General features: G+C 42.6%; 1 protein-coding gene across 1 annotated transcript in view; it reads left to right on the top strand.

Moving 5' to 3' along the window:
* The first annotated feature begins 429 nt into the window (after window positions 1-429).
* The window catches only part of opn3 (opsin 3), a 39969-nt gene continuing 19610 nt past the window's right edge, over window positions 430-20788 (top strand). The window contains exon 1 of the mRNA XM_073050150.1: window positions 430-912. Coding sequence (XP_072906251.1) covers window positions 603-912 — 310 coding nt within the window. The 5' untranslated portion in view covers window positions 430-602. The remainder of the gene's footprint in view (window positions 913-20788) is intronic.

Genomic DNA, 20788 nt, shown 5'->3' with positions numbered 1-20788 from the left:
CAACTACATAGTATCTTCGCGTATCCTCTGGACTCGGACCCTAACGTCCAGCTGATCCTCATTGGTATAAAATAATTAAAGGCAACGTGACTGCTCTACAGTTCATTGGCTAATTTAATAACCGTGTTTAGAATAAATATATTGTCAATAGAGAATTTAATCGTCAATTATGGCCCATTGGGTGTAATTACCAATTACTAACTGATTAGAATCACTCGATTGCGTTTCTCTGTTAAGTCAATAGGCACGGAACGTTCCCGTTACATACAGTCACCGTGTTAATAAAATTAAGAATAACATGACTGAAAAGTAGTCTAAAACGTGCCCCAGTCGATATTCCTTCCTTTGGCATACTGCTATTCCGGCTCAGCAGTCAGAAACATCTCCACTCCCTTTTCACTGGTGACGTCGGAAGTGCATGACGCTGAGAGATTGGGCAAAATTACCAGCCCGAATTTAAATGAAGTGGTTCCAATAGCACACGACTGGCTCGGCGCTGCCTGTAGTTCAGATTACATATCACACAGCTCACTTCCCGAATCTTTCTGGAGGTTGTCTGCACACCGACCACACAGCATGTCGCAGTCAGACAGCAGGCAGCGATGAATTCGGCGAACGGCACTGACGCACAGGAGGAAAAGCTCTTCAGCTCCGGCACTTACAAAGTGTTGGCGGTCATTGTGGGCACGATAGGTGCCGTGGGCTTCTGCAATAACCTGCTGATGCTGGTGCTTTATTGCAAATTTCAGAGGCTCAGGAGCCCCTCCAACCTCTTCCTCGTGAACATCAGCATCAGTGACTTGCTGCTGTCTGTCTTCGGAGTTTTCTTTACCTTGATCTCCTGTGTAAAAGAGCGATGGATTTGGGATAACAGTGCTTGCGTCTGGGATGGTTTCAGCAACAGTCTGTTTGGTGAGTACGTTTATCCCTTTCCCATCCCCTCCACGGTGGTAGGAGGTCCATTGGAGACGACCCTCTTATTCCGGGAACGTTTTCAGAAACGCTGCGGTGATGTGGCCGATAGTGTGCACTAGAAGACCCAGGTTAGCAACAGAAACTCCCCGTGGATCAGCTGGCATCTGCAGAGAGAGGAACCGGGGTCTGTCACCTTCCATTACTAGGAAACCACTCTGTGCATCTTGTGCTTTTTTTTTTGGGACATCTACTTAAGTTATGGTTTATCTCCCAATGGTCAGGGATACATCAAACTTGATACTGTATCGACGTGTAGTTTTTTTTATTCCCAACTTCATAACTAAGGAACGAAAAACTAGAACACATAGGTTTCAGGTGAAAAGTGAAAGATTCAGGAGGGACCTGTGGGGCAGCAGTTTCACAAAAGTGGTGGTGTGTACTTATTTGTAAAGAGTTGCCAGAGAAAACGGCAAAGGCAGATAGGTCGCTATTAAAATATTGAGTAAATACATGGATAAAAGTGATGTAGCCCAAATGCAACAAATGGGATTAATTTTATGAGTAATAGGTTTGGTGTGGATGAATTAAGCTGGAGAGCCTGTTTCTATGCTATGTTTTTCTGTGACTCCTGAAGCATCTTTAGCATTGTAAAACAACCTATGGCATTTGACAGAATCCTTGTTGACATGAGTCAAGTGAGAGCTGAAAAGTAGAGGCAAATTTTATGGCGTGACTTGAAGGAAGGAATTGGCAAATGAAGGCACTCATGCAGTGTTACAGTTATTAAAGTTAACCATGCTCAACAAGCAAACTGGGTGTAGGCCTAAGCCTCCGGGCATCCATCATTCTATAAGGTTATGGTAGATATATGCTAGTGTCAACTCCTTGTCTGTACAAGTTCCCCATAACACTTTATTCTCTGATCATTTGAAATGTGTATCTATTTCCACCTTGAATGTCGGTCCTCCAGCATCCAGCAAGGCAGAAAATTCCAGGCGATCGTTGTGCCCAGAGCAAAATTTTTGCTCTTCGGTTTTAAGTAACCAACCTTAAACACCTTTGTTTGTGATTCTCCCCCAAGTGAAAACATCTCAATCTGCTGTGTCAAGATCCATTAGGAATTTGAGTGTTTCAAAAAGCTCAGCCCTTATTCTTTCAACCCCTAAAGGATACTATCTCAAACAGACTGGCCTCTCTTCACAGGGCAGTCTTATTCCCAAGCCTCCTTTCGATTGGCTTAATGATTTCTGCATTTTGAATCGGGTCCACAACTCGGCACAGTATTCCTGGTATGCTCACTGACATCCTACACAAAAACTCTATTCTTAAACATCAAGCCCTTTGTAATAAAGGGGTTCAGCCCAAAACATCAATTGAACTCTTTTTCTACAGATGCTGCCTGGCCTGCTGAGTTCCTCCAGCATTTTGTGTGTGTTGTAATAAAGCCCAATGTATTTTTTTTCCTCAACTACATCTGGACCTAGAAGAGAAGCAATTATAGGTGAGAATGTAGCCAGAACTGGAAACAAACTGTCCGACTTGTAAAATTGCATCACTGAGGTCACTTTGAAGAGTAGTGTAGTCAATGGTGTTGTGTACTGTAGCAGGCCAGGAGAGGAGATGGGAGGGATTGGCCTTTTATAGTCTCAATGATTTATGATTAAATTTCAGTGCTGCAACTGGGAATAATCCTGACTGAAGGTATTTAAACGTGCCTGCAAGAATGGCTGGTTATGGATTTCAAGGGGTGATGTATGCCTAAAGGGAGGAAATTGAGCTTGGAGATAGCAAGGCATTTTGCAAATAGATCAATGGTTTGTACAGAGCTGTGACGTTAACTGCTATTTCTGGAAGGAGAGAGAACCATTAACAATGTGACCTAGCATGCATTCGTTCATTCAAAAGTAAAGTGGATGATTATAGTTTTTGTTTTGGGAGAGGACTAAGAGAGGAGGAGGATTTCAGCACGAGCTGAATATTTTAGATGGGGAAGGAATTTAAAGAAGGTGAGTTTGGAGCTTGGATGAAAGAGTGTGGAGAGCCAAGTAAGTTTACTGTTCCCAAAGTTGCGGGTGCCTCAAGACTTTAGTGACATAATGTCCAGGTTCTTTCTATTGGGTTTGAGGTTTGAACAGAGCTATGACAGTCATTTGAGGGTATTTCCAGTAGGGTGGAAAATCTAGGAGTAACATTTAATCCAGGATGATTCTGGAATCATCTGCCATTTGAACAAAATTTGATTTTGATTCAGATATCAGCCCAGTGCTTACTCCCATAACAGCACTAATGAAATAAAAATATCTTGTTGAATTAATTTCAATAGTTCCTGGACAGAGGAGGGTGAGGATTTTAACCACGAGAGGTTTGGAACATTGCGATGTTCAAGAAGTAGTGTAATAGTAAGTAGTTAAAACTGTACTGCTGAATCCACTCATCTGCATCTTTTGAACAGGGAAATTGGAATAATGATTCTACCAAGGCTGAGGTAATGTCATGAGTAATGAGATTGGAGCTTCAGAGATGTGGAGAGAGGGCATGGCTGAGTAGAAAGATAGCTGCAGAAATATGATGGATGGATGGCTAAAGACCAGTCAGTTGGTATTTTTAATTGAACCTGGATGGAGTTGTTGTTTTGCTTCAGAGAGAATATAGTTGTAAAATTGTACAAGGGAAATAATTGAGGATGGTTTTCTGTTACAGATAACTGTGGGGTAGTGCTATCCTGGTTGGGTTTCTGCAGAAAGATTGTGGAATAACAGTTTGACAGTGAATTAAAATGAAACATGGTGAGAAAATTTGAAGTTACTTGGTGTCAAAAATAATTGTGGGGGTGGGGGAAGATTCAAATGAAGTTTAAATGAAATTTGGGCTGGTAATTGTGTCCTATCCCTCCTTTCAAAGTGTCATGCCCTTTCCATGCCATCAGTTAGGAGGAATTGGAACTTTCTAACTGCTGAACCAGAACAGCAGTTTGCAAAAGAAAGCAATATGGAGTGGGGCACATTTTAGACTAGAAATGTACTCTTTTCAGACAAGTTACTCTTGATCTCTTGAACACTGAGCAGTCATTGATAGGAATACTGAGCTTGCTCCTGGAACAGAGCAACAATGAAAAGGAAATATCTTGGGAATCAATTTTTATAGTTCTTGGATGGGAGAGGATGAGGATTTTAACTGAGTGGTGTGGAACATTGAGAAGTTCAAGAAGAAGGAAGTACTTTGGAATCAATGGAAATATCAAATTATAATTGTATATGTAGCCAGATGGCTTAATTTGAAGAAGAAGGAATTGGGGCTAGAGGATTGGTGATACTATCACACCTTGGCCAAGTGTCCATCAAATTCATGATGATGCAATTATAGAAGGACAGTGAAATGCCAGGACATTCAAAGGTGACCAATTCTGCTAAACTAGAGGGAAATGTAGGCTTCATTAGCAATAGTATGATCTTGTTGCAGGATGCACATCAGTACAGGAGAGGGTAGGTTGAATGGGAATGAATTCAAAGCTACTTTTCTCCACTCAACTCTTCCCAAAAGCCCTGCGAGTATTCAGGATGAGATGATTGAAGATAGGATGGAAATGCTGTGCTGTTCAGAGGGTGATGTAGGCTTAGTTGAGCTATATACACTTCTGGGACAATGGTGTAGTTGGAAGGATAGTAGGAGGAGTCCAGTATGGTATTCAAAATGTACAGGATGCAAGGAAAACCAGTGATGAAAGCCTGGGTGCACATGTAATGATAGTAAGCAGGAGATTGAGGAGACATCATAAATAGAGAGTGCAGAGGAGATTTGCAAGGATGTTGCCTAGATTGGAGTGCATAACTTATGAGAATAAGTTGAGTGAACTTGGCCTTTTCTCCTTGGAGTGACAGAGAATGAGAGGTGATAGAGGTGTATAAGATGATAAGGGGCATTGATTGTGTTGATAGCCAGAGTTTTTCTCCCAGGGCTGCAATGGCTAACATGAGGGGCATAGTTTTAAGGTGCTTGGAAATAGGTACCGAGGGGGTATCAGGGGTAAGTTTTTTTTTTTTTTTGTTTATTTTTTAAACACAGTGGTGAGTGCATGGAATGCACTGCCATAGGTGGTGGTGGAAGTGGATACAATAGGGTCTTTTAAGAACCTCTTAAATAGGTACATGGAGCTTCAAAAAAATAGAGGACTATGTGACAGGGAAATTCTTAGCAGCCTCTAGAGTTGCATGGTCAAACACTGTGGGCTGAATGGCCTGTAATGTGCTGTAGATTTCTATGTTCTCCATCAAAGAATCTGGGGTTAAATTCAACATGTGAATGTTAAGGAACTGTAAAGCAAAGTTTGCACAGATCACAGACAACTGCAAAGATTGAAAGCACATGAAGTCCTGATGGGTAGAGGATTGTATGATGCAGTGGAAAAATTCTCCTGGGATTAGTCTTCAGAATGGGATACAGGCAAAGAAAACAAAGTGGATTGCCATAAAGTAGGGAGGAGCTATAAAATGTACTTTGGTACATAAATGATACCCTGAACCTACCTGCAGTTGGAAATGTAATGCCAGCAGAGCAGTTGTAAGCACAGTAGTGTTAGGAGTATATCAATGGGATTGATCAGGTGTTCCCAGCCTGGGATCCAGAGACTCCTTGCTCAATGGTATTGGCGTATGGCATAAAAATGGTTGAGAAACCTCTGGGCTAGACACGTGTAATTTTTTAAAACAATTTAGGAGCATGCGTGTTGGTAGAATAGAACAAAGTAAGGATTTTTGTTATTCCTTGTACTCTTAATCAAATTGCCCTGATCAGTGTTCACTGTACAATTCTATTCTATGTCAAGATTACATATAATACCTTTTCATTGTCACAATTATTCTTTATTTTGCGCATATTACTTCAATCACTAAAGTGATGAACAGAAGCTGTTGATCTGTCTTTAGATATTCATAAGTCTAACCAGACATTGTCTGTGTCTGTAGTATGCCTTTTTTTAATGTACCATATGGGCCACTGCAGTTAAAATAACATTTAGAAGCATAGAAACATAGAAAATAGGTGCAGGAGTAGGCCATTCGGCACTTCGAGCCTGTACCGCCATTCAGTATGATCATGGCTGATCATCCAACTCAGAACCCTGTAACTGCTTTCGCTCCATACCCCCGATCCCTTTAGCCACAAGGGTCATATCCAACTTCCTCTTAAATATAGCCAATAAACCGGCCTCAACTGTTTCCTGTGGCAGAGAATTCCACAGATTCACCACTCTCTGTGTGAAGAAGTTTTTCCTCATCTCGGTCCTAAAAGGCTTCCCCTTTATCCTTAAACTGTGACCCCTCGTTCTGGACTTCCCCAACATCGAAAACAATCTTCCTGCATCTAGCCTGTCCAATCCCTTTAGAATTTTATACTTTTCAATAAGATCCCCCCTCAATCTTCTAAATTCCAGTGAGTATAAGCCTAGACGATCCAGTCTTTCTTCATATGAAAGCCTTGCCATCCCAGGAATCAATCTGGTGAACCTTCTCTGTACTCCCTCTATGGCAAGAATGCCTTTCCTCAGATTAGGAGACCAAAACGGCGCACAATATTCTAAGTGCGGTCTCACCAAGGCCTTGTACATCTGCAGTAGAACCTCCCTGCTCCTGTACTCAAATCCTTTTGCTATGAATGCCAACATACCATTTGCCTTTTTCACCGCCTGCTGTACCTGCATGCCCACCTTCAATGACTGGTGTACAATGACACCCAGGTCTCGTTGCATCTCCCCTTTTCCTAATCGGCCACCGTTCAGATAATAATCTGTTTTCCTGTTCTTGCAACCAAAGTGGATAACTTCACATTTATCCACATTAAATTGCATCTGCCATGAATTTGCCCACTCACCTAACCTATCCAAGTCACCCTGCATCCTCTTAGCATCCTCCTCACAGCTAACACCACCGCCCAGCTTTGTGTCATCCGCAAACTTGGAGATGCTGCATTTAATTCCCTCAGCTAAATCATTAATATATATTGTAAACAACTGGGGTCCCAGCACTGAGGCTTGCAGTACCCCACTCACTAGTCACTGCCTGCCATTCTGAAAAGATCCCGTTTACTCCCACTCTTTGCTTCCTGTTTGCCAACCAATTCTCTATCCACATCCATACCATACCCCCAATACTGTGTGCTTTAGATAGATAGATAGATAGATAGATACTTTATTCATCCCCATGGGGAAATTCAACATTTTTTCCAATGTCCCATACACTTGTTGTAGCAAAAACTCATTACATACAATACTTAACTCAGTAATAATATGATATGCATCTAAATCACTAACTCAAAAAGCATTAATAATAGCTTTAAAAAAAAGTTCTTAAGTCCTGGCAGTTGAATTGTAAAGCCTAATGGCATTGGGGAGTATTGACCTCTTCATCCTGTCTGAGGAGCATTGCATCGACAGTAACCTGTCGCTGAAACTGCTTCTCTGTCTCTGGATGGTGCTATGTAGAGGATGTTCAGGGTTTTCCATAATTGACCGTAGCCTACTCAGCGCCCTTCGCTCAGCTACCGATGTTAAACTCTCCAGTACTTTGCCCACGACAGAGCCCGCCTTCCTTATCAGCTTATTAAGACGTGAGGCGTCCTTCTTCTTAATGCTTCCTCCCCAACACGCCACCACAAAGAAGAGGGCGCTCTCAACAACTGACCTATAGAACATCTTCAGCATCTCACTGCAGACATTGAATGACGCCAACCTTCTAAGGAAGTACAGTCGACTCTGTGCCTTCCTGCACAAGGCATCTGTGTTGGCAGTCCAGTCTAGCTTCTCGTCCAACTGTACTCCCAGATACTTGTAGGTCTTAACCTGCTCCACAGATTCTCCATTAATGATCACTGGCTCCATATGAGGCCTAGATCTCCTAAAGTCCACCACCATCTCCTTGGTCTTGGTGACATTGAGACGCAGGTAGTTTGAGTTGCACCATATCACAAAGTCCTGTATCAGTTTCCTATACTCCTCCTCCTGTCCATTCCTGACACACCCCACTATGGCCGTGTGGGACCTTGTCAAAAGCCTTTTGAAAATCTAAGTATACCACATCCACTGGCTCTCCCCTATCCACTCTACTAGTTACATCTACAAAAAATTCTATAAGATTTGACAGACATGATTTTCCTTTCACAAATCCATGCTGACTTTGTCTGATGATTTCATCTCTTTCCAAATGTGCTGTTATCACATCTTTGATAACTGACTCTAGCATTTTCCCCACCACCGATGTCAGACTAACCGGTCTATAATTCCCCGGTTTCTCTCTCCCTCCTTTTTTAAAAAGTGGGGTTACATTAGCCACCCTCCAATCCTCAGGAACTAATCCAGAATCTAAGGAGTTTTGAAAAATTATCACTAATGCATCCACTATTTCTTGGGCTACTTCCTTAAGCACTCTGGGATGCAGACCATCTGGCCCTGGGGATTTATCTGCCTTTAATCCCTTCAATTTACCTAACACCACTTCCCTACTAACATGTATTTCCCTCAGTTCCTCCATCTCACTAGACCCTCGGTCCCTTACTATTTCCGGAAGATTATTTATGTCCTCCTTAGTGAAGACAGAACCAAAATAGTTATTCAATTGGTCTGCCATGTCTTTGTTCCCTATGATCAATTCACCTGTTTCTGACTGTAAAGGACCTACATTTGTCTTGACCAATCTTTTTCTTTTCACGTATCTATAAAAGCTTTTACAGTCAGTTTATGTTCCCTGCCAGCTTTCTCTCAATCTTTTTTCCCTTTCCTAATTAAGCCCTTTGTCCTCCTCTGCTGATCTCTGAATTTCTCCCAGTCCTCAGGTGTGCTGCTTTTCTTTGCTAATTTACATGTTTCTTCTTTGGACTTGATACTATCCCTAATTTCCCTTGTCAGCCACAGGTGCACTACCTTCCCTGGTTTATTCTTTTGCCAAACTGGGATGAACAATTGTTGTAGTTCATCCATGCGATCTTTAAATGCTTGCCATTGCATATCCACCGTCAACCCTTTAAGTACCATTTGCCAGTCTATCTTAGCTAATTCATATCTCATACCTTCAAAGTTACACTTCTTTAAGTTCAGAACCTTTGTTTCTGAATTAATTATGTCACTCTCCATCTTAATGAAGAATTCCACCATATTATGGTCACTCTTACCCAAGGGGCCTCGCAAGACAAGATTGCTAACTAATCCTTCCTCATTGCTCAATACCCAATCTAGAATGGCCTGCTCTCTAGTTGGTTCCTCGACATGTTGGTTCAGAAAACCATCCCGCATACATTCCAAGAAATCCTCTTCCTCAGCACCCTTGCCAATTTGGTTCACCCAATCTATATGTAGATTGAAGTCACCCATTATAACTACTGTTCCTTTATTGCACGCATTTCTAATTTCCTGTGTAATGCCATCCCCAACCTCACTACTACTGTTAGGTGGCCTGTACACAACTCCCACCAGCGTTTTCTGCCCCTTAGTGTTATGCAGCTCTACCCATATCGATTCCACATCCTCCAGGCTAATGTCCTTTTTATTGCGTTAATCTCTTCTCTAACCGGCAATGCTACCCCACCTCCTTTTCTTTCCTGTCTATCCCTCCTGAATATTGAATATCCCTGGATGTTGAGCTCCCATCCTTGGTCACCCTGGAGCCATGTCTCTGTGATCCCAACTATATCATATTCATTAATGACTATCTGCACATTCAATTCATCCACCTTGTTACGAATGCTCCTTGCATTGACACACAAAGCCTTCAGGCTTGTTTTTACAACACTCTTAGCCCTTATATAATTATGTTGAAAAGTGGCTCTTTTTGCTTTTTGCCCTAGATTTGCCTGCCTGCCGCTTTTACTTTTCACCTTACTACTTTTTGCTTCTACCCTTATTTTACACCCCTCTGTCTCTCTGCACTTGTTGCCATTCCCCTGCCACATTAGTTTAAAGCCTCCTGAACAGCAGTAGCAAACGCTCCCCCTAGGACATTGGTTCCAGTCCAGCCCAGGTGCAGACCGTCCTGTTTATACTGGTCCCACCTCCCCCAGAACTGGTTCCAATGCCCCAGAAATTTGAATCCCTCCCCCTTGCACCATTTTTCAAGCCACATATTCATCTGAAATATCCTCCTATTTCTACTCTGACTAGCATGTGGCACTGGTAGTAATCCAGAGATTATTACCTTCATGGTCCTACTTTTCAGTTTATCTCCTAACTCCCTAAGTTCACCTTGTAGGACCTCATCCTGTTTTTTACCTATATCGTTGGTACCAATGTGCACCATGACCACTGGCTGTTCACCCTCCCATTCCAGAATGTCCTGCAGCTGCTCAGAGACATCCTTGACCCTTGCACCAGGGAGGCAACATACCATCCTGGAGTTTCGTTTGTGGCCGCAGAAACGCCTATCTATTCCCCTTACAATCGAATCCCCTATCACTATAGCTCTCCCACTCCTTTTCCTTCCCTCCTGTGCCGCAGAGCCACCCAGGGTGCAATGAACTCGGCTGCTGCTGCCTTCCCCAGATGAGACATCTCCCCCAACAGTATCCAAAACAGTATATCTGTTTAGGAGGGAGATGACCTCAGGGGACTCCTGCACTACCTGCCTACTGCTATGCTGTCTAGTGGTCACCCCTTCCCTTTCTGCCTGTGTGGCCTTTACCTGCGGTGTGGCCAACTCACTGAATGTGCTATTCACAACTTTCTCAGCATTGCGGATGCTCCAGTATGAATCCAATCGCAGCTCCAGATGCTCAATGCGGTCTGCCAGAAGCTGCAGTTGGACACACTTCCTGCACACATAGTCGTCAGGGACACTGGAAGTATCCCTGATTTCCCACGTGCCGCAGGATGAACAAACCACGGGGCCGATCTCAGCTGCCATGACCTACCCAATACTTGCCTCAGCTTTTGAAACTTTCTCCTTTGAAAGGAACTTACCCGGCCTTATCTCACTTGGAGTGAAGCTCGCCCTCAGCCTCTTCTCATCGAAGCCTCGATTGCCCAATCAGCTGCTTTCTGCTGAGTCTGAGCTATTCAAATCTTGATTGTCTAATCAACGGCTTTCTGCTGAGCTATTCAAATCTTGATTGACTTGATTGCACAGTCCAACTGCCAAAACTGCCAGAATCTCTCGAGTCAAAGCCTCAAATCTCCATTCCTTCACTGGCTCACTCACTCACTGGCCGCTTTCCACATTTGATGCACTTTTAAGGTGAAATATCTTGGGAAAGAATGTAACAAACACATGCACAGTTTAACAAATAAATATGCAGCAAACAACCTGCAATGCTGATTAATGGACAATGCTTACGGCTACCTCCTGCTCTTGATCAAACACAGCTGGTTAAAAAGATAGCTAACAGTTAGAAGGATGATTTGGCAAGTGTATTTAACAGCTCATTAATCTGGGTCAGTTCTTGGCATCCTCAGAAGTTCCATTTCCCACCACTTCCTGTGCTCAGTAAGACAAGGAAGATGGTGATGGACTTTGGGAAAACTAAGCCTGCACTGCTCCCTGTTACTGTTGATGGTGAGAATGTGTATGTAGTGATGACCTACGAGTACCTGGATGACAGAATTGAGTTGAGCACCAACACAGAGGCTGTGTAAAAGAAGGGCCAGAGTCACCTCTACTTCCTGAGGAGGCTGAGGTCCTTTGGAGTATGCAAACTTCTTCATATGGTTGTCGCCAGTACTATCTTCTATGCAGTGGGGTGCTGGGGCAATGGCATCAACATGGGTGACGGTAACAGGCTCAATAAACTGATTACAAAGACTGGCTCTGTTATAGGAGTTAAACTGGACATACTGGAGGCTATGGTAGAGCAAAGAGCTCTACAGAAAATCCTGCCAATTCTGGACAATGCTTCTCAACCTCTGCATGCCACTTTCGCTGAACAGCAAAGCACTTTAAGTAATGGACTAAGACAATTGCACTGCTCCAAAGAGTATTATATGAAGTCATTCTTGCCCTCTATTATTAGGCTGTATAATAAGTCAACCTATAGCCGGGGAAATGATGATCCCCTCCTGTTAGACTGTTCGAGGTAACTTTTATTTATTCTTCTTTGCTTCTCTTTTAATATTTGCATATCTGTGCACTTGTAATGCTACTGTGATACTGCAATTTCCTTTGGGATCCACCCCTTGGGTCTAGGACCAAATGAATGAGGATTCCATTGCTAAACCAGCACATTTGAGCTTCACCATAGGGCTCCAAGCGGAGCCCTGACTCAGATCTAAATGGCTAAATCTTGTGCATGCTTAACTGAGATACTAAATACCGGCTATTCCCTCTCGAGCTGATGACATTAGCAAGCAAACGTTGAACAACAACCTTACATTTTTCTTAACCTTATATTCAATTTGGCCCTGTCCAATGCCGCCTTGCAGCTGCCTACATTCTAACCTTTTCCAGGCATCATTTATTTGCACTCCCAATTCTAGCCCTAATTATTCCCTTTGTTAGTTGCTCCACCAGTGGCAGTCATGCCTCATGAATTCATCATGAGGAAAAATGCTAGAAACTGATATTAAACATGCTGTGGCAACTAGATGGTAATTAGGCAAAATTAACATTCCCTTGAGAAAGTAAATTGTATTTAGTCGATGTTGAAATTCTTTGTGGAAGAAAATTGTTGTGGATAAGGAAAACCAATAAATCCATAGATAGATTTCCAAAAGAGAATTGGCTAATTGTTGAATCAGGAGTTGTGGAAAATGATATCTCTAGTTGCAGTAGGTAGCATTGTCATGGTAGAAATTTTGATGGCTCTCGGGAAGCAGAGTAGATAAAATTGTATTTTTCTGCTTAACAAGATTAATGAATTTGTGGTGTACCACAGAGATCAGTGGAGCCTTGTTTTTTTTTGCAATTTGTATGGAGTCTTGGATGCAAACATAAAAGATGGTTATTACATTTGATTACACAATGATGGGTTAAAAATGTAAATTGTGTTGAAGGTAGAGGTTGCTAAGGTTCATGGCTGGATTAAATAGGGCGGTAGGGTAGTGTAGTGGTTAACTCGGAACAATAACCCGGGTTAAATTTTCTCCGCTGTCTGTAAGGAGTTTGTGTTCTCTCCATAACCATGTGGATTTCCTCCGGGTTCCCTCCACAGTCTAAAGACCAGTTGCTAGGTATAATGGCCACCTTTATCATCTTCTTCGGCTGTCCATCGATTTCGATGTTGACTGTGCTGACAGTTTAGTCTCTGCAGGCATGTTTATGGGCCACAAGACCAGCATTAGATTGGCACTGTCTCCCATATCGGTTGCATTTGTGATTTGACTGGTCTAGCACCGAATGTCTGCGTTCATGACCTGCTTCATATTTCTTCTGCCTTTCCTCCTCGATAGCTGGGATTGACTTCTTGACAATGTAGCACCAACTTCTTCTGTCCAAAGCATCTTTCTCCCAGGTGTTGACATCCATGTCAGTGTTCTTCACATCTTCGTAGCGCAGCTTCTAACCACCATGCTTCCTCTTTCCTTCATGTAGCTCACCATAGAAAACAGCTTTGGGTAAACGATTATCGTTCATTCGTGTGACATGACCAGTCCAACGCAGCTGAGAAGCTGTGATGTGCGGTTCTGCGCTGACTGTCCCAGCACGTTTGAGCACCTCCACATCTGGTACCCTCTCTTGCCACTTGATGTGTAATATTTGGCATAAATGCCTGAGTTGTCTTGGTCAATTTCTTGATGTGCTTCCAGTACAATGTCATCGTTTCAGTTGAATAAAACAGAGATGGTAAAACAGCTGTGTTAAACACTTTGACCTTGGTTGCCATTTTAATGTTGTGGCGAGACCAAATTTGCTTCTGTAAAGCACCAAAGACTTTTGTAGCTGATTGAATTCTCCTCTCAACTTCCAGATCTGATGAGTTGGTGTTGGTCACAGCACTTCCTAAGTATGTAAAAGATTCAGAACATTTCGGCGCTACCTCATTGACCGATATGACTGGTGGTTGGGACTCACTGGGACTGCACAGAGGAGGAGGCTGGTACAGAAGTTCGGTTTTGGGGACATTGATTCTTAGGCCAAAAAGAGTGGCAGCAAACAAGAAGCCACCTTTATACTGCACTGAGTGCTGGTATCCCAGTGGAAGATGATACCCAGGATCATTATGAAAAAAACGGCATGTTCAGAAGTTGACACGTATTAATCAGAGAAACAGAAATGTGCTGAATTTTATTGTTCCTGAGCCTTTATAAGACACTGGTCAGACTGCATTTGGAGTACAGTGAGCAGTCCTGGGCTGCTTATCTAAGAAAACATGTGCCAGCATTGGAGAGGGTCCAGAGGAAGTTCGAGGATGATTCCAGGAATGAGGGGATTACGTTTAGAGAGCAATTGATAGCTTGGGCCTGTACTTACTGCAGTTTAAAAGAATATGAGGTGGGTGAGCTCATTGATCCTTTTCAAATATTGAAAGGCCTAGATTGAGTGAATGTAGAGGATGTTTCCTATAGTTGGGGAATCTAGGACCAGAGGGCACACCCTCAGAATAAAGGGACATCCATTTAGAACAGAGATGAGAGGAACTTCTTTAGTCAGAGGGTGGTGAATCTGTGGAATTTATTGCAATAGATGACTGTGGAGGACAATTCATTGGGCATATTTAAAGTGGTAGCTGATGGGCTATTTATTTGTCAGGGTGTCAAATGTTGCATGGAGAGGGCAGGACAATAGAGTTGAAAGGGATAATATATCAGCCATGGTGGAGCAGACACAATGGGCTGAATGGCCTAATTCTTCTATGTCTTGTGATACTTCAGTGAGAATACCATTTTATTATTTGATACTTAATCCAACATCTCGCTGTTCCAGCCTGAATTTAGTAGTGAATTCCATGTATCTTGTGCTCTGATTTCTTGCAGTAGATGTGCTCATTAGTTGTATGTACAATGCTGTCTCTAAGGCATGCACGTCCACACACATCTTTTGCTTCTAGAGCTTAAAGGAATTTAAACCGTGCATAAAAAGCTGTCACTCTCTACCTTGTTTGCATGTTAAGTATATTTCACAATTGTACACAATGACATTTCTTTTTCCAGTTTCTGATGCGGAGGGTTTTGACAACATGAAGTTTGCAATGATTTGTCTGCAGGATTTTGAAACTGGTTTATTTGTACTGTGTTTATTGAAGAAGTTATTTAGTGTGCACATGTTACCACTGGGCAAAAAATTGCACAGCACAAGTTTTGCACACACAGGTCATTACAGATTAGAGGGAACATTGCATGTGTATCCTCTAAAGCTGGGTCATGCATTCTAGATGCAATAACGACCACACGATTATGGCCAGATACTATGATGTTTATGGGATGGGACTTTTTAAGAGTATCTATTTGTCCTAGTATATTTAGCTTTGCAAACTGTTAAACATGTATACCATAATTCCATTTCATTCACTGTTGTAGGGGAGTTGGTAACTGTGACAAAACCACATTTCTTCCACAGCAAATTAACCTTGATGGCGATGAGTCATCACTTTGAACCAATGTAAAAACTGACACAGCAAAGGTCAGCTGATCTATTTCCATGCTGGAATGGTGTGTATCATGAGAAGGAATATTCAGGTGATGGTGCTCCCATGTATATCCTGCTTGTAGTTATTGTGTGCCAGTGGCAGAGGGAATTAATGTTTAGGAAGTTTAATGTGGTCTATTTTATGAAGTTAGGTTAAGATTGGTGTTTGTGCTGCACTTGCTGAGGCAAGTGGAAATTATTCCGTTGCAGCAAGCTTGTGCCTTGGGAAAGGTGGAAAGGATTTAGAATGTAAAATGAGATTTGCCCAGCCTCTGACCTTCTGATCTAGCCACAGCATGTATATAGTTGTGTGATAGTGACCATCTATCCAGAAACTGTTTCCATCAGTGATGAGAGGTCATTGAATATCAAGTGGAGGTGGCCATTGCTTGCCACTACTGTGGCTTCCATGTTACTTGACACACCTTGGCCCATGTCTGAATGATATCTTGTTCTTGCTGTGTGTAGACATGGAGCTATTCGTTTGCAAAAATGTGAATGGAATCCATCATTATGCAATTATCAATGAGCACCTTGATGATAGGAAGTTGAAGTTAACTGGACACTCCCCTGAGGATATCCTGTGAGTGGATGATTAACCTTTGAAATCCACAACAATCTTTCTGTGCTTGGTATTATTTTAACCAATGGAGTATTGTTCCCTTGATACTCGTTGATCTCTGCTATTTTCCAGGTTCCTTCATGTGACTCTATCAAATTCTGCTTTGCTTCTGAGGCTCAGCTTCAGTCTGACCGGAGCAATGTTGCGAAATCTGCAGCTGAGTGGTTCTGGGTAAATCTTCACTGGATATCATTAAGCAGGTCATTTATTGAACAATTGCCACTAGGTAGTGCTATTGATGATATGTCCATCATTTTGATTATAAGCAGACTGACTAATGTGATAATTATCTCGATTAGAATTGTCCTGTCTCTTGTAAATGAGACTTATTTGGGCAGTTTTCCAATGTAGTACTGAATTTCAGTACTACAACTAAAATATTGTCTGGCCCAGGAGCCTTTGTGGCTGTTGAAGCAAGCTGCTTCAGATGGTGAATCAGCTTGACGTGATGACTTGATTCTGTGATGGTGAGAATTGTAGGGATGAGATGAGGGGAAGCTAAGGTGGTTCATCCATTTGTTCTGGCTGAACATGCTTCAGTCTTTTTGCATGGAGGATGGAGTTGTTCTTGCAGCCTCTTGCTCCACTACAGTTTATGATTTGATCCGATGGCAGTGCAGAACGTTGATCTGGTCCATCATTTGTGGGATTGCTTGGCGTTCTTTCTTGCATGCTGCTGTTAAGCCTGCCTGTAGGCTTCAGTAGGCTGGCATTCCTTTTCGGAGGTGATGCCAACCTACCACTGCTCCCAGTAATTATGCAGTAGTCATTACTAAATTAAAGACTATCGTTATTGATGGAGTGAGAAATGTGTGGGCCATAAGACTACAAATTACAGTGATGTACCTTTATCCTGCTGTTCATGGTCTATTGATGCCCACTTTTGAACTGCCAAATCTGTGGCTAGTCTATCTCTATTATTATTTTGTATTGCACCACGCTGGTGCCCTTGTATGTAAGTGGGACTGTTTCCCCTCTGGAAATTTGGCCACTTTTACCAGTGGGTGGATGTCACAGTTGGTGAAGTATGTTTATTCTTCACTACCTGCCACTCTGGCAGACAGGAGTCGGCCAGCTTGGTCAATGACAGGACTATCAGCCCATGTTTGAAGGCAGAGTACATTCGGGTCCCATGTTCTAATACTGTCTCTGCATATCATTGTTGATTGTTAGTTCAACATGAATTACCACTGACAAATTTGAGGAGGAATCTACTAGAGTATCCTTTGTATTCCCACAGTCATATCTGTGCTGTCTTCTCCAATGCCAGGGTTGATTAAACACAAACTAGAAGAACAGCACCTTGTACTTTGGGTTATCTACATGCTGACAGCATGAATATTGAATTCCCATTTTTTGAGTAACCTGCATACCTTCTATTCCATTGTCTTCATCAGATCCATCCCAGTTCTCTTGCACACCCTCTTCCAACTCCAACCTTCTGTTATCCACTTTCTTTCCCCTTCACATCAGGTTCCACCTGCCCATCATCGACGCGCTTAACCTACTTAGTTGTCTATCTTCTCCCCTTTCCCAACCCCCACAGATTCCCAAAATCCCTCTTGTCTCGTTCCAATCATCATCTTCCTTGTTAGTTATGCCAGATTTTTTTCCACTGAATTTCAATTCCATCGCTTCTGTGTCAGATGTAAGCTCTTTTTTTGGATTGTAGGTCCACACTTCTGGATAACTAGTCCAATAATGTAACTGCTATGCTAGCACTCGTATCTGGAATTTCAAGCTGTTGCTTCTCCTTAGCATTGCTATATTATCTTCCCAAAGAGAATGAATTATTTTATGTAATGGTTCCGAAAGCAACCCTGGTCATCAGAAGTCAGTACTTCACTTAAATATTACCTTGTTGATCTCAAGGTTGCAGTAGCTATTTTCAAATGTCCTTCATGCTGGGATGAGTTGAAGTCTCTTCCATCCTATGCTGAGCAGAATGGAGTTCTAGGCAACACAAGTGCTTTATTGGCTTTGGATTTGTCTAGTTACCTGACTCCAACTTCCAGTGGAACTTTGCAAGTCGACTGAGCTCAACCTCTCTTCTAATTCTGCTGTTAAGATGACTTTCAGATCTGTAGTAGTACCGTACACCTTGCTCTGCCAGACAGGTGCCTACTTTATTACAATCCCAGATTTGACTTCTCTCACAATTTTGCTGTCATCCAAACTACACAATGTTCCACAACCTTGGTCTTGCTCTCACCTGTTGTAGCTTGTTCTAGCCCTTTATTTATTTTGGGAGTGGGGGTGAGGGCAGAGTTCTGCACCTATGAAAATATCAATTTTTTTAATAGAACATCCTCCTCCTGTGTTCTGTGCTTAGAAATTTCCTGTGATCCTCTGTCATGTCAGCTACTCAATCAGATTTATTATCACTGATATATAATGTGAAATTTGTTTTGTAGCAGCAGTACAGTTCAAAGATGAAAATATATAAATTATAAAAATAGTGCAGAGGAAAGGAATAACAACATTAGCTTTATTGGTCACGTGCAGATGGAGACATACAGAGAGATGAATCACCTGCATCAAATCTGCATATTGTGCCGAACAGCCTGGTGGAGCAAATGTATCATGTCCACGATTCGCTAACACTAACAGTATATCTTTGAAATGGGGGTGGAAGTGGAAGCACCTGGAGAAACCCACATGTTCACAGGGAGAACGTACACTGTCCTGACAGACAGTGGCAGGAATTGTACCCTGAGCTTGCAGCTGGTTCGGTAAAGTGTGCGAATCACTGTACCACAAGGTACTTGCTGCTGGTGTTCAAGGCATCAATGAAGGTCATCCATCTCTGCGGTCCTAGGCCGTCTTCTGTAGTGTGCTTCTGGTGTAGTTCGGGGTCCAAACTGTTATGCACAGATATAGAAGGATTCTCCATTGCTGTTGCCATAACAATTGACCAGACAAGGTCGTTGGCCTGAGTTGTACCCTCTAACCTGGAGGACTGGTGGATCACTCTTAGTCTGGCCTCTACCCTTTGACCTGTTTGGCATGGGTGACCTATCACCAGCCAAAGCCCTGGCTCTAGCCAACCTAGCTCTCGAGATCATTGAGGCACACAAGCCTCCAAACCCTACAACAAGGCTATTGTCTTCTTGAAGGGCCACAAGGAAGTGTTATTGAAAGTCTTGCACTGTTAATTTCTGTAACTCGCCCCAAGGTTTCTTTTTGTCCTTACAATCAACTTTGCTTCAGAATGAGTTGCATACATTCCCTCTTGAGTTACTGTGAGTAAATTGCCGGAATCCCCACATAGGGTTTAAATCAGGCTTTATCTTGGTAGCAAATAAATTCTGCTTTGGACATCAGTAAGTCAGAAAACGCCAACAATCACTTTATGGTGACCACTCCTCCACTGTTTTGTAATGAATAACATGTAAAGGCAGATACTTTTTTAAAAAAATAAGGAGCACTTAAAATAGAGTGGAAAGTAGTTCTAAAATTCATGGAATACATGTATGCACTTGCTTTAGACTTTTGAATTTAATAATATCATGAGCATTTGTTCATATGCAGTGAGTGTCCATAAGTTGTGTGTTAACCTTGGGACAGCATGTGAAAGTGTTAACGCAGCTCAGCCCCCTCATACAAGAATGATTAGTAGAATGACAATACTTTGCCAGGATATCATGTAGTTGGTGAGCTGATGAGCCTGCTTCTGTGCTGTATAACTCCTGATTCACACTTCCTGGGAACTATTACTCTATTCACCTTCTGAAAGCCACATTACAGCTACTTCCTTGGCTCGTGTGACCAAACAATGTTGCTCAACCTCTGCTATCTGTTAATGGGGACACATCTGCAACGCAAACTCGTACGTCAGGCTGCTGTTCATTGGTTACATCTCAGTGTTCAACCCAGTCAACCCATCCACATTCATCAAGTTTTGAGACTTGGACCTTTTCCCTCCCTCTGCAGCTGCATCCTTGCTCATCTGCAGACATCAATAAATAACATATCTTTGTTGCCCATCAACACAAATGCTGCTCGGGTTTGCATGCCTGACCCCACCCCTCCCCCCCAGCTCTATTCCTTATATACACAACTGTGGCTGAGCACAACTCCAATGCCACATGCAAATTTACCAGTGACACCACTGGATGAATCAGAGCTGATGATGAGTCAGCATAGAGTGGGGCTGGTAAACAAGTTCTTGTTCAATGTCAAATTGAAGAACTGTTGACTTCAGGTATGAGAGGAAGGTTAGTATGCAACAGTGCAAATGTGAGCATGAGTGGTGGAGACGGTTCCCGGTGTTAACATTTTGAGTGGCCATTTCTGAGCCATTCGCACAGATCTACTTACCAGGAAAGAGCAGCAGCACCTTCACTTTCTCAGAAGGCTTGGTGTCTCACTGAATTCTCCAGCATCTGTGCATGTACTGGTTGCATCGTGCTCTAGAATATCAATACATATGTGCAGGTTGCAAGAAGCCGCAGAGAGTAGTGCAGTCTGGCTGGTACTTGCTGGCATTTCCCTCCCCAACAACAGTAGTATCTACATGAAATACTGTCTCAAGAAGGGAACATCCATTGTCAAATATCCCCTCCATCTGGGCCATGTCATCCCGTAGCTGGAGGTACAGAAGCCTGAAGTATCTCAGCACGGGTCAAGAAAAGTTGCTTCCCTTCAAACATTGATTAGTGAACAAAGCTGCTAACACTATTACTACCACAGTCTATCAACACTATGACCATTTTGC

This window comes from Hemitrygon akajei, chromosome 7 (genome assembly GCF_048418815.1).
Source record: "Hemitrygon akajei chromosome 7, sHemAka1.3, whole genome shotgun sequence".
NCBI classification, from domain to species: domain Eukaryota; kingdom Metazoa; phylum Chordata; class Chondrichthyes; order Myliobatiformes; family Dasyatidae; genus Hemitrygon; species Hemitrygon akajei.
Note: the sequence above shows the minus strand (reverse complement) of the source record. Positions and strands in the feature narration are given on the sequence as shown.